Below are 13,022 nucleotides of genomic sequence, written 5' to 3' on the forward strand. Positions count from 1 at the left end.
GATATAGTCACAGATAGTACAATTTTCAAATACATTCATCATTCACTAGATTAGTAGTTCTAAAATGAGATAATACAATCTTCAATAAAAACATGCTATTAATACTTAGAAAAATGTCTTAGAAATTAAATGTTAGTGGTTTCGACATTCTATGTTGTATTCAGTTTTACACCATCCCAGATGTTGGTTCTGGAAGACTTTTGATCTTCTGTGAACCAAACAGGCTTCTCTCCTCCAGGCTCAAGTGATAGTGCCCTGCAGGAGATGCTAATTTTATGGCCTCCTGTGCTCTGACAACACAGCAGGAGACCCATTGAGAGATCTTTTGATCTGCATTTGGTTCCTTTTTAAATCCTTAACACAAACCTGTTCAAAATTAAGAAATTTGTTCAAAATAAGAATGTTCAATATACCTTTTACACATGCCGTAAGATTAACTGTATTAAGCACTAAAAATAATCATTTTTCCTCTACAAGGGTTAGTATACTTTTATCTTTAATCAGGAATTTGTTTGGCATAAAAAAATCCCCCGGAGCCAAACCCTGCAGAACATCATCATTCATGATCCCTCCACAGGGCCGTAAAGCCGAGTCATCGTCCACTTTATTATTGGAGCCAAGTTTCTATTCTCTGCTAGAGCAGCTGAAGAGGAGAAACTGTTAAACATGAGTTTGTAATTTAACCACTGAGAACTAGAAAATAAGAGCCTGGAGTTAAAGTTTCCATTCAGTTGTTCTGGTTAAGTTTCTATTTCTGACAAAGCAAACAGAAAGTAAACTCCAGCCTCTCCCTGACTGGTTAAATTGGTGTTTTCTCCTGCGGAGCCTCATTCCTTCAGACTGACGTCCTGCAGTCAAACATGTTTACGTGTCTCTGAGCTCAGGTTGAGACGTTTCAGGATTACCTCTGACAGAAACGCTGGAAAGCTTCAAAATCAAGACATTCTCAAAGTGATTTGAAACAGCTGGATCATGAGGTGAGTGATGGGAAATATCTGAGATTTTTCTAAAATATGAATCTCTCACTGGGTTCACTTGACCTTTCTCACCTCTGTACTTGTTTTCTTGTGGTCCTGGATTTATCTCATTCTTAGAGAAAATTGCGTGAGTTTAGGTACAGCAGGTCAAAGGTCAGGCTAAAGCTAACAGAGATGATACTCTTCTCGAGTTGTTCAACAGTTCCAATTTATCCTTTTTATTTTCATCACTTGATGATCCTGAACCATTTCTGTCCTTTCCAACGATGGAACAGTAGTTTGTCCTGTAACCGGTGGGTTGTGGGTTTGAAACCGCCATCCGTCTGCCTCTGTCTTAGTGTCCATGTGAAGACGCTTCACTCGCCTTGCCTGCAGGTGGAGGTCACAGTTCTTCGGTCAGATCAGGGTAGCTGTAGCTACCATGTAGCTCACCACCATCAGTGTCTGAGTGTGAATGATGACTGTAGTGTGAAGCGCTTGGAGTCCTCTGGACTTGATGAAGCGCCTAAACAGTGCAAGTCATTTACTTTACTTCTTCATGTTTCCCTGCAATCATTATTTTATTCTCTCTGAACAGATTAACTTTGTCTTCATGATTTGCCAGCAGCTCTACAGAGACTTCAGAGTCCAGGCTGAACGCGCTGCAGAGCCACTTCACCTGGGAGCTCCAACCCTCCAGGTCCAAACAGACCTACCTCCGGGACGCACTGGGAGACATCAGCACTGAGGAGGGGAACTTCTGGCTGGGTCACGTCTACAACCTGCTGGGCTTCATCCAGTACCAGCTGGGCTCCTCTGAAGACGCCCTGAACCTCTTCAACCGGGCCGCTGAGACCTTCCAGAGGCAGAAAAACGCTGATGAAGGTCCCTGGTTGATGGTGAACTTTGGGAATCTGGCCTGGCTGCACCATCACCTGGGAGAAGATGAGAAGAGTGAAGACTACCTGTCAAAGGTCAACGGTCTGATGAGGAAATACCCAGCTCCACCTGAGTTAGAGCGCCACCCAGAGGTCTTAGCTGAGAAGGCCTGGACCCTGATGAAGTTTGATAAAGAGAAGAAGCTGGAGGCTGCAGAGCTCTTCCAGAGAGCCATCGAGATGCAGCCGGACACCGTGGAGTGGCAGAGCAGCTACGCCATACTATCAACAGAGTTCCTCACAGACAACTTACAGAAGCTGAACGCTGACCGGCTGGAGATGCTGAGATCTGCCAACGAACAGGACCCAGATGACTTATGCATTGCTGCTCTTTATCTGGAGGCCAGAGCTGCAAACGGAGAAATCGTCCATGGTGAAGCTCGAGTTTTGGCTGGAAAGCTGAAAGAGAAACCTGTCAACAGCTACAGCGGAATCAGCCCATTGCTGCGTCTGAACAAAAGGTTTAAACTGGAAGACGACGCTGAAGAATCTCCAGATGAAGCTCTGAATCAAACCCAACAGCAAAGATCTGATGCAGAGAGTCTCACAAAGAAGATCCTTTCTAAGGACTACAGAACTGACAGCAACGAGATCAACGGAGCAATCAGACTCTGGGAGGAAGTGATTCATAATGATCCTCAACCCAAACTTGAAGATAAAATCACTTTGGCGTCCATACATGCAAAGCTAGACGCAAAGAAAGCTGAGCAGATTTACAAAGAGCTGCTGGAACAAAGACAAGATCTGGATCTAGCAAGAAAACAGATGCTTTACAACGTCTACGCCAAACATCTATTCTTTATGAAAAATAACAGCTGCGAGTCAACTGAGTACCACATGAGGGCAGCAGAGATCCAAGAAGAGTCAAAATATCGACATTCCAGCATCACAGAACTGAAGAAGACCTTAACAAGAGAAACTTCCAGAAGAAACGGAGACGCTGATCTGTGCAAACGCATCAAGGAGCTTCTGGCCAGACTGGGAATTCAACCTGCAACCCAGAACCACTGAATGTGATCAGAACACATTCTTAAACTATTTCACATTAGCATCAAATATAAGCGGAATAATTTAGATAAGTAAGTTGTTTTCATATCTATGAATGGGTCTTCTTCTGTAACTTGATTTTTTGCTAAATAAAAGTTGGAGTTTCACCTTCTTGTTCTTTCATTACTTCCTTGAATTTTAAATTTAAAAAATAAATACACAGCTCCACCTAGAGGCCACTGCTGAGATGACCTGGACTGATGTTTGATGGCGCATCAGAAAAAAAAATGACTATTTTTATTGAACAGCCTAAACACTTAACATGTTAGTGTAAATCATGACGACAGCAGACAAATAAAATAAGTTTCAAGATACAGTTTGTATCTTTGAACGATGCTACAGTTTAAAATTTACCCTACTGTCTATTTTTTCTGTTGTAGTTTGCTTCGTGTGATTCTGCTGGGGGATAACATTATGTTCTGTTCTGTTTTTAATTTTGAAAATGTTGTTTTAAAGCTTCCATAAGGCGGGAATGTTTTCCTGACTGGTTTATCAGTTTTGCTCATAAACTCCAGAAATAAAGACCCTGAGCTGCAAACTGTTCCTGCTCCGTTCCCCCAGCAGAACCCGACCGGTACCGCTCAGACCCGGGGTCTCCAGGTGAGGTCCAGCAGTCTCTAGTCTACCTGGACACAGCGACTAGCTCGAGCTAGCTGAGCTAACCGGAAGCTACCAACGCAACTGCTTCCTGTTTTACCGGCGGTAAAATGCAGCCTGCTGCTGCCACCTGCTGGACAGAAGTGAAATCCCAGCAGAACATAACAGACCCAGAACAATTCAAAGCATTTCTCTGCTGAACAGAAATCTAACTTTTGTAAAATAACACTTGAGTATCATCAATAAGGACCATTTTTCTGGGCGTCTTTTTGTCAAACCGTTTGTGTTGTGAACATCTTGATTCTGTTCTTTTCTTTGTTACAGCTTGTTAACAAAAGAAAATCGAGGCAAAAATATTTTTAAGACTTCAAAACCAGAAAGCTGAATGTGCTTTAATTTTTTTCCTAAAACAGAAATAAAAAAATATTAGATTTTTCCTTGTTAATTATAAATGTAATATAATTTCTGCAGTTGCAATATATTTAAAATGGTTTTATTTTCATCTCTGAATTAGACTATTAATGACCAGCCATCCCAAATAATTGTTCATCAACACCTTGCTTAAATTTGATTTATAGCAAAAATTTTAATCAAACATCTTCTGACAAAATCTGATCCACATCTAGAAATCTTTGAGAAATGTTTTGAAAATATTCTTATCCGAGGTTAAACCTTTTACAAACAGACATCTAATCAAACATCAGAGCCCATCGTCATCTGAACATTGATTCATGTGTGACAGCAGCTGCTGAAGAGTCTGCATTCATTCTGAGCTGTGATTGGACAATCAGCCTTTATGAAAGCTTTAAAACATAAACTGTCATGTTGGGTTTAACGTTCTTTGCCCACATGCAGAAACACTCACAGAGAGACTGGTGTAAAAGTTCAAAAGGGTTTATTTTTCTTATTCACAAAAAACTCAGAACTGGTAGTTGGACTTGGGCTTCAATAAAGGGTTCCGGGTTCAGCCACTCACTGAGGGAGAGAGATATGGTGAGTTCAGGATCAGCGAATCAACTCAGTTGAACTGGTTCTGAAGCTCTTACTTGTGGGAGTCGGGGTCCGAACAGAGGAGGAGGAGGAAGGCCAGGCACCAGGAGGTGGGTATGTCCAAAGGCGACAGCTGGGCAGAGAGTCAGAGGGTGGACAGGTTGTGCTTAGACCGCACGGAGAAGTAATGGAGCTGACTGCCAACTGAGGACTGCACCGGTAAGTAACTGGGAAGATGATGGTGAGGCTCGGGCTCCCAGTTAGAACTCTCACGGCGCCTCTGGAGGATTCCTTCCAAAGAGGGGATGGCTCGAGTTCTCCTGAAGGCTTCCTGGAAAAAGGATCACAAAGGAAGTTTTAGATCTCCAAACAACTCCAATTTCAACAAGTGTACTCAGCGAAACAACTCTTGAGGGCTCAGTGTACCAGTTCAGGCAAACACTCTGGCAAAGATGTGCTGGCAGTCAGCTGCTCATATACTCCACCAGGAGATGGCAATTCCCCACAGGTGCGTCTGGTTAGGACCTGCCGGCACGCCCTCCAAGAACCAGCTGTCATCAGGCGCCCTCTGGTGGATGATCTGAAAAGAACCCACCAGCCTGGTACCTAACATAAACATTCATTTTCTCTATGCTTTTATCTTTGCAAGCTCATTTAGCCCTGCTCCCTTTCTGCTGCGTTCATTGGGCCAGAGATAGATCAGTCCATCACACACACACACACACACACACACACCCCTGAGAGAAATATATGGAGACCCATTTACCTCACAGTCGTGTGTTTGGACTGAAGTCTTGAATCCTGAAAGCCACATGGAAACTTTACAAATGAACCCAGGATATTTCTAAAAGTACAACCATATCAGTCACACAGAGCAGGTCAGATTAACTTTAGTTTCAAAAACAAATAAATGGCATCAAGTTCATGATACATGATGTAAATTTTAACCATAAACTTTCTGGGACATTTTTAGTTAAACATGGAGGCCAGAAGCAGCTGAAGCAAAAAGACTGAAACATTTTGAATCCAGATTCTGATCCACTTTCTTTCTTCTGATTTTCTGGTTTAAACTTGATCAACATTTCTGATCTCTGTAGGAAAAACTCCTGCTTGGTTTCGATATGGATATTTGATAAGGAGTCACATGAACAGCTGCTGGTTCACTCAGCAGTTAAAAAGGTCCCAGTCATGTTGTCCCTATAAACCAGGGGTCTCAAACTCCAGCCCTGGAGGCCCTGGAGGCCCTGGAGGCCCTGGAGGCCCGCTGCCCTGAAACCTTTAGATGAGCCTCTGCTGCACCACCTGAATAGAATAATCAGGTCACTAAGGTTCTGGAGAACTGATCCACACCAGGAGGAGGTGATGAAGCCGTTTCATTCCAGCGTTTTGTACCTGTTACTCAGTATTTGAGTAACTTTTTTACCAAATACTTTTTACTTTTACTTTAGTAATTTCTTGGACGGATACTTTTTACTTTTACTTGAATAAAAATATGTTGAAGTAGTTCTACTTTTACTTAGTAGCTGCCTAGAAAGGTATGTAGGCAGCTGACCGGCTAACCAGCTAGTGCAAGTTGCAAACTGTTGACACAAAATATGATTTGGTCAAATTTAATCAGAAACAGGAATGAACATAAAAAAAGAAGAAAAAAAACTGATTTCAGAAAAATAAATAAATCAAATGTAGCAAAGAAAACAAAGAAACTGATTTGATCAAAAATCTATTTCAGCAAAAAATAAAAATACAGAGAAAAACAAAATCAGATTTAACAAGAACTAAACAGCTAGCCAGTGTGGGGAAGTTTTACCAAATACTTTTTTACTCTTACTTGAGTCATTTCTTGGATGACTAGTTTTTAATTTTACCTGAGTAAAAATATGAAGTAGTACTACACTTGAGTACAATATTTGGGTACTCTGCACTTCTGGCTAGTTCTAGTACTTAAAGCAAACTAGACTGTTAAGTAGATCAGCAGTGGTATGGAGCAAAATTGGGGTCAAAAAGTTTTGCAAAAAAAAAATTTGATATTGTGAAAAAAAAGAACTGTAAAGCAGGTATTTAAGAAAAAAAGACTGAAAGAGACGTAAAACAAATACTTGAAATGGAAAAAAGAAAGTTTGAGACTGAAAAAAGATTTTTTTTTAAAAATCTTGAAACTGTTGACATGTTTTCTCATTTGTTTGTTTTCCTGTTGGTTTATTGCGTGTTGCATCACGTGAAATGTCTAACTTAACACACCTTTGTCAAATAAAATGTGTGTGTCCTTCTAACACAGATGTGACATTTATCGCTGTGCCAAAAGTGAATCTGCTAACAAACTAAAAAAAAATGATTTAAAACTGAAAAAAGTTTCTACAATGAAAAAAAATCTTCAAACTAAAACATAATTTGAAACTGAAAGTTTTGGGGAAAAAGTTTCTAAATCTGCAAACGAAAAAATAATTTGAAAAAAGTTCAGAACTACTTTTCAGATTCATATTTACTTTTCAGCAGAACCTCAGAACTGACAGGGTGTTTAATCATGACAACACTTAGAAACAAACCCAAAACTAAGTTTTTAGTTTTCTTCTGTAAAAACACTCATCTGCCTAAAGATATGCTAAATAATAACTAAAATGTGAAGATGATGGTTTTAGCTGTACAACCTTATGTAGATGACTCAGTATTAATACATTTTATTTAAATGCATTTATTAACAAAGAACCCGTACAAACAAGATAAACCATCAGAAAGTTAGACAGTGCAGAGTAAGAAGATTTGAAAAGATGAGTTTTTAGGCATTTTTTTAGTTTCCCGAAACAGGAAGAAAGAATTGAAAAGGGAAAAACATAAACAAGATCAATTTTATTATCAAAAAAGATCAAATTCAGTATTTACAAAGAAACGATTTGATTGAAAAACAAAACAAAAAATATTAAAAATCTGAGGTTTTCTGTGAAAACAAAAAGACTCTTGAAGGTTTTCTGTTTATAAAACGATGGCGAGCGTTTCCGCCACCATCTGGATCGCCCTGAGGGGATCGACGACGTCTTTCAGTTTGTCCTTCCTCAGAACCCAATCTGGTGCAAACCTGAACGACACAAAAATATGGAGCTAAATTAGTCCCAACATTCACAGTAAGATTTGCATCGTGTTGTACAGAACAGCGAATAATGTCGTACATTTACAAATCTTCTTTTACACTTATTACGTCTTATTGCACACATGCAGATTTTACCGTACGCTTTGTGAATCTTTCTGACACTAATTTAGCTCCACAGAAAACAGCATTTTAGTTTCCACAGAACCAAAAGTCCTGTTTGGGTTTGTTCAGATCAGATGCTGCCTACTTTGGTGGCGGTTTGGATTTGCGCGGCGTTGGCGGAACAAAGAAGCTCCCGTTGATCGAGGCGTTGATTCTCTGCCTGGTGATGCTGCGCTCTTCGTCCATTTTGTGTTTCCGCGCGGTGAGCCGGTAGATGCTGCGTATCCGGTCCAAAACTTTAGGCAGCTTCAGCACCTCCTGAGGGGAAATAGATTAAATTTAAATGTTTTCGTAAGGATTAGTGGGAAAGATTTTTTTGTCTGCTTCAGACCTGAGCGCGGCGCTCGTCCTGCAGCAGCAGAGCGAGAAGGAAGCAGGCTTTGGTGAAGATGCTGCCGCCCTTTTCGGCCACCTTGTCCCCGGCTTTCTCCCGGTATTTCTGCAGTAAATCCAGCAGCGTTTCCAGGGAGTTTTCCACCGAATACACCGCCTCTATGGTCAGGTGGTACTGAGGGGAAATACACATTTGAGTGTTAATAGTTAGATTTGAACCATCTTCTCTGATTGATCTCTGATGAAATTAATTAATTAATCACATGACAAATTAAAACAAGCTCAATAATTTACATTTTTTTCTTATTTCTACCAAAAACAGGATGACAAAAGTCTTCAGTCTGCTGCTTTGGTCTCAACCAAATCTTTTTTTGAAGGGCATTTTTGTTTACACAGACTTCATAATTCATATTATTTGTTGTTTCCGTTTTGTTTATTCATTTTGGATATCTTAAAATGTCTTCCAGTTCATCGGAATTTAAAGTTTATTGATCTCTGAGACCATTATATTTAAGGATGCACCAATATGAAAATTTGGTCCATCAGATATTAATATTACTGTTCTTGCTGATATTATATAATATATTTCTCTACTTTTTTTGACACCTTTGAAAAAACAAACGATCATAAACAGACAGAAACAAGATGTCTGTTTATGATCGTTGTATTTATCAGGCCAATGCAGACATGTTAAAAAAATTACTAGTAACAACCGATACTGATGTTGGTGCTGATATATTGTGATTATATTCCTTAAACAGCCTCAAAACAACAACAATATTATCGTTTATTGCAAAAACTTCTGGGACAATTTATCGTCCTTTTAAGGCCTGAAACAGTTAGATAGATACACTAATAACAGCTTATAGTACTTTAATTATTACTTAATGTATGACTATTAGAGATTTTTTAAGCACCAAAAATACTTTATTTTAGCCTTGTTGGTCTTTAATTTGCATTTGCCACATGTACTACCAACATCTTCCACCAGAGGGCGCAGTTCAAAAAAAGGATTCAATACAGGAGGGCTTTATGAAAAGTACAACTAGAGCCTGTTTTTGTAAAACCAATAAAATTAAGGGAAAAAAACCTGAAAGATTAAGTTGGTAAATTTCAATCAGCTTTTGTAAACAAGTTGAGATTTGTATAAAAATGAAAAATATTCATAGTCAGAAAAGCATCGATGTTATGAACCGGAGACGTCAGTTGTACCTTGGAGAGGTTGAGGAGGATCTGGACGGAGAAGGTGATGACCTCCATGCAGGGTCCGCTCCGGTTGCAGCTGCGTATCAGCGTGAAGATGACACCGGTGGCGTCGCTTCCCACCAGCCGCTCGCAGCACTCTGGCGACAGCCTGGTGGCGGCCTCTGCATAAAAAACGTTTCCATCACCACTCAGCCGACAGCAGCGAGCGAAAACAATCCAGTCCAGGTCTTACCGAGGTTCTTCAGGGCCTCCAGGATGAAGGAGAAGTGTTTGTATCGGAGGAGATACTCCAGCGCAGAAGAGGTTTTGTTGCAGAGTTTGTCTTCCTCTCGTACTTCAGCAGAGATTTTGCGCAAGCGGAGCCTCAGCTTCACGAGTAAATATTTCCTTAATATTGATGAAGTACTTGTTCCACTGGCAGATTATTTCACGTATGATATGGGACTAAATGTCTTGTTATAGATTAACTTAATCTGCCAATGGAGCGAGTACTTTTCCATCAATATTAAGGAAATATGGATTTAAAACAAGCTCATATCTTGATGAAGTTACTTGTGGTTTTATGTTATTCAAAAATACTTTATTAATCCCACAGGGAAATTAAATGCTGTTGTAGTTCATTAATTTTTATTTCAAGTGGACTAATATTTGTGATAGGAAGTTTACCAAAAATACTTGGTAAGATTTTTTTGTTTTTGCAGTGTAGCTCAAACATATCCCTTTATTTATATTTTCTAAATGTGAAGTTGAAGAATAATCCAATTAAAATACCAAAATTTCCACATAACTTTATATTTTGGTTTGTCTGATTATGTAATTTTTAAATATGAAATTATTGATAATTTGATTAGTTACTCAGTACTTGAGTAGACTTTTACCAAATAAAATGTTACTATTACTTTAGTAATGTCTTGGACAGCTACTTTTTACTTTTAATTGAGTACAATTTTTAGTTTCAAAAACATCTGGACTGTAACATCACTAATCAGCAGCTAGGTGATGGAGTTGCCTGTCACCTAGCAACCCCAGCTTGTTACCCAGCAATCCCAGCAGAGGTCCACCTTTTACCCAGGAACCCAAGCTGAGCTCCAGCACATTTGGTCAGCTGGTTTTACTGTTGTGTGTGCTGTACAATGGCTGCTGGAAAAGACAAATGTTTTGTTGTTGGCATACTATTCAGAAAACACTTGCTGCATCCTTGTTAGTTGTGCAGGAGGCTCCACTAATGCTTTTCAAAGATGTACGGTTGTATAATAAAACCAAGTACAGTGGACGCCCCCGTTTGCAGTTCAATATTTGCAGATTTCAGAATTCACGTCTAAGATTTTCTAAATAAAATGCAGCCTGGGAAGTCTTTGGCTAGTTTGGCTAAAAGTAATGACAGTTGACATACTTTTAGCCAATCCAGGAGCGCCTTTCATTTTCCTTGTCGCTGATTGGTTGAGCCAACCAGAGCTGAGATAAGTAAGACTGTAGATGTTAGCTTCTGCGGTTATGCTAACACCATTTCCACTGTAATGCATATTAAGGTACATTTGGTGTTTGACCTTTAAAAATCGACACTGATAAGCATTTTTAGAACAGGAATCAAATATTTAAAGATTTCAGCAATAGCCCCAGGGTGGAATATAAATCCAGTGTAAATGGAGATCGCTTGTTTCTGGCTGGAAGGCAGAGATGTTATGAGACTCTGTAACTGTTGTCACAATAACTGTTGGTTTATTTTCATCTTGTCACATTTACTGAAGGATTATAACTACAAATAAGAGTAGATAGTCAATAGGACAATCTGAATCCTTCAAGGAGAAACTGTGTTTTATCTCTGAAAATCAGAAGAATGAAAAACAGACAGCTGCCATAACAGGAAGGCGTCTCCATGTTTATCCTGCTACCAAACCAGGGTATCGATTACACTGTGATTGATGATGAGATCAGTGCCGAGAAGTTCCTGAGCTTGGTCAAAGACCGCCGCAAAACATAAGTTAATACTGCAAAATTCTTGCTTGGTTGACATCTGTGGATATGAGGTTTTCACAATAAAAAATGTGAAAGTGGTGCTTTAATTTTGTGTTTAATCAGTAATTAAAGCACTAAACTTTGCTTCAAGTCCTTGAAAGTTATTGATATTTAAACTGAACAGTTCTGTGATAACGTGTAATTTAATTTTGATTAGAAGATTAAAATGTGGAAAAAGTTTTCTACAGTAGAAACCGGATAAAAAATACACACATTTATTTTCTCACTAGAAACTATTTATAATAAGAAGTACATTGTGCCTTTAAAAAGCTAACAAAAACATACTGGAAATATAGATTACAACATTCTTTGTTTTAACTGACAGCCATCTTGGCAGGCAGTTGCTATGACAACAATAAACAAACCACAATACTAGTACATTACAACTTTTACTCATTTACAATTTTTGAGTTTTAAGCCTGATATTAACAACGAGGCTTAATCAATCCTAACCAACTTTCAACAAGATTTATAAATCAATAGTTTTAGTTTTTATATTTTACTTTTCATATTGTTTACATCGATTTATTATAAATTTTCTTTCCCACTCTCTTTTTCCACAATACAGAAGAAAATAAATGTTTGACTAAACAAGCAAAATTAACTTCCAAATGTTTAGATATTGAAAAAAGTCCTATAGATCATCATATATGGCCCGTGTGTCAAACTCAAGGCCCGAGGGCCAAATCTGGCCCTCCATAGCTTTCTATGTGGCCCTCTAGACTCCAAATCATAGCAATGGGCCCCTCCAGTTTTTACAAATAACCGCAAAATTCACACAACAATCAACAGATCCCCTCATGTTTCCTGAGTTTATCAACATGTTTTCTGAGTTTATCAACATTTTTCTGAGTTTATCAACATTTTTCTGAGTTTATCAACATGTTTTCTGAGTTTATCAACATGTTTTCTGAGTTTATTAACATTTTTTCTCAAAATTGTCCATAAACATTTGGGTTCAAGTGCCTGCTGTCTCAGCCTGACCTGATGTCAAGTTATAGTCCATGACCGATAGAGAGATTAATAAAAGATCACATTTAACATCATATGTTAGCGCAAATATTGTAAAAAATTCCTTACAGATATTTCTAACTTAGCGCCACAAAATCTGTGATGATTGCAGAAAAGCACAAAAACAATCCTGGATGAACTGATTAGTGTGAAAAGATGTTCAATATTACGTTATTGTAAGAAACACGCATTGATGCTGAAACACCTATTTATTGATATTTTAACAGTTTAATTGGTTTTTATCAATATGTTCTGGTGCAACAGGCCCTTTATGAACATTCAGGTTTTTGATCTGGCCCAAAACAGAAATGAGTTTGGATAAAAACGACTGAATCATGGACTATTTTGAATGTAAACAAGAATGAAGAGTGAGATATTTGGTGGTGGAATGATGTCACACCGCCAGCAAAGGAAGACTCTGTGATGTCACTGGCGATGCAGTCTGTGATGTCATCAACTGCAGAATTGTATGTGACACAATTCTGCATATTTTTCATTGCTTGCAATATCACTGACTAGCTCAGACGTGCGCAAAGCTCTTTCCAAACGACGGTTCAAGTAATTTACGGCGACAGATTTTGGCTAAAGGATTTGAGGTAGAAATGTTTCACCAATTTGAGAAATACCGCAACAGGATGATGGGACTCCAGGCAAGAACGGGAGTCTGGCAAAACCCCCAAGGCA

The 13,022-nt window shown here is 38.9% G+C and overlaps 2 protein-coding genes across 3 annotated transcripts; one reads left to right on the top strand and one right to left on the bottom strand.

The window, feature by feature from the left end:
- Positions 1-560: 560 nt before the first annotated feature.
- LOC116730906 (interferon-induced protein with tetratricopeptide repeats 2-like) lies at positions 561-3,048 on the top strand. Of its 2 annotated transcripts, none has more exons than XM_032580468.1 (2): positions 561-977; positions 1,582-3,048. In XM_032580468.1, exons 1-2 carry the CDS (start codon positions 973-975, stop codon positions 2,903-2,905), a joined length of 1,329 nt encoding a protein of 442 aa, XP_032436359.1. In that variant the 5' UTR covers positions 561-972; the 3' UTR covers positions 2,906-3,048. The 2 variants fall into 2 exon arrangements, with proteins under 2 accessions (XP_032436359.1, XP_032436360.1); XM_032580469.1 differs by having other exon boundaries at positions 1,585-3,048.
- A 4,372-nt stretch (positions 3,049-7,420) lies between these two features.
- On the bottom strand, positions 7,421-9,733 carry LOC116730958 (abnormal spindle-like microcephaly-associated protein homolog). The gene is made up of 5 exons (XM_032580532.1): positions 9,544-9,733; positions 9,318-9,472; positions 8,104-8,280; positions 7,858-8,030; positions 7,421-7,598 (listed from the first exon to the last, which is right to left on the bottom strand). Exons 2-5 carry the CDS (start codon positions 9,363-9,365, stop codon positions 7,496-7,498), a joined length of 501 nt encoding a protein of 166 aa, XP_032436423.1. The 5' UTR covers positions 9,366-9,472; positions 9,544-9,733; the 3' UTR covers positions 7,421-7,495.
- Positions 9,734-13,022: the final 3,289 nt, after the last annotated feature.

This window comes from Xiphophorus hellerii, chromosome 13 (assembly GCF_003331165.1).
Source record: "Xiphophorus hellerii strain 12219 chromosome 13, Xiphophorus_hellerii-4.1, whole genome shotgun sequence".
Classification (NCBI taxonomy): domain Eukaryota; kingdom Metazoa; phylum Chordata; class Actinopteri; order Cyprinodontiformes; family Poeciliidae; genus Xiphophorus; species Xiphophorus hellerii.

Bases quoted from the DNA above. Each gene is read 5' to 3' on its own strand.
- LOC116730958 (XM_032580532.1), bottom strand. From the start codon at position 9,365: ATGGAGGTCATCACCTTCTCCGTCCAGATCCTCCTCAACCTCTCCAAG. The intron at 8,281-9,317 runs GTACAACTGACG...ATTTCCCCTCAG, and splicing joins TCCTCCTCAACCTCTCCAAG to TACCACCTGACCATAGAGGC. The intron at 7,599-7,857 runs GTAGGCAGCATC...TGTGTCGTTCAG, and splicing joins AAATCCAAACCGCCACCAAA to GTTTGCACCAGATTGGGTTC.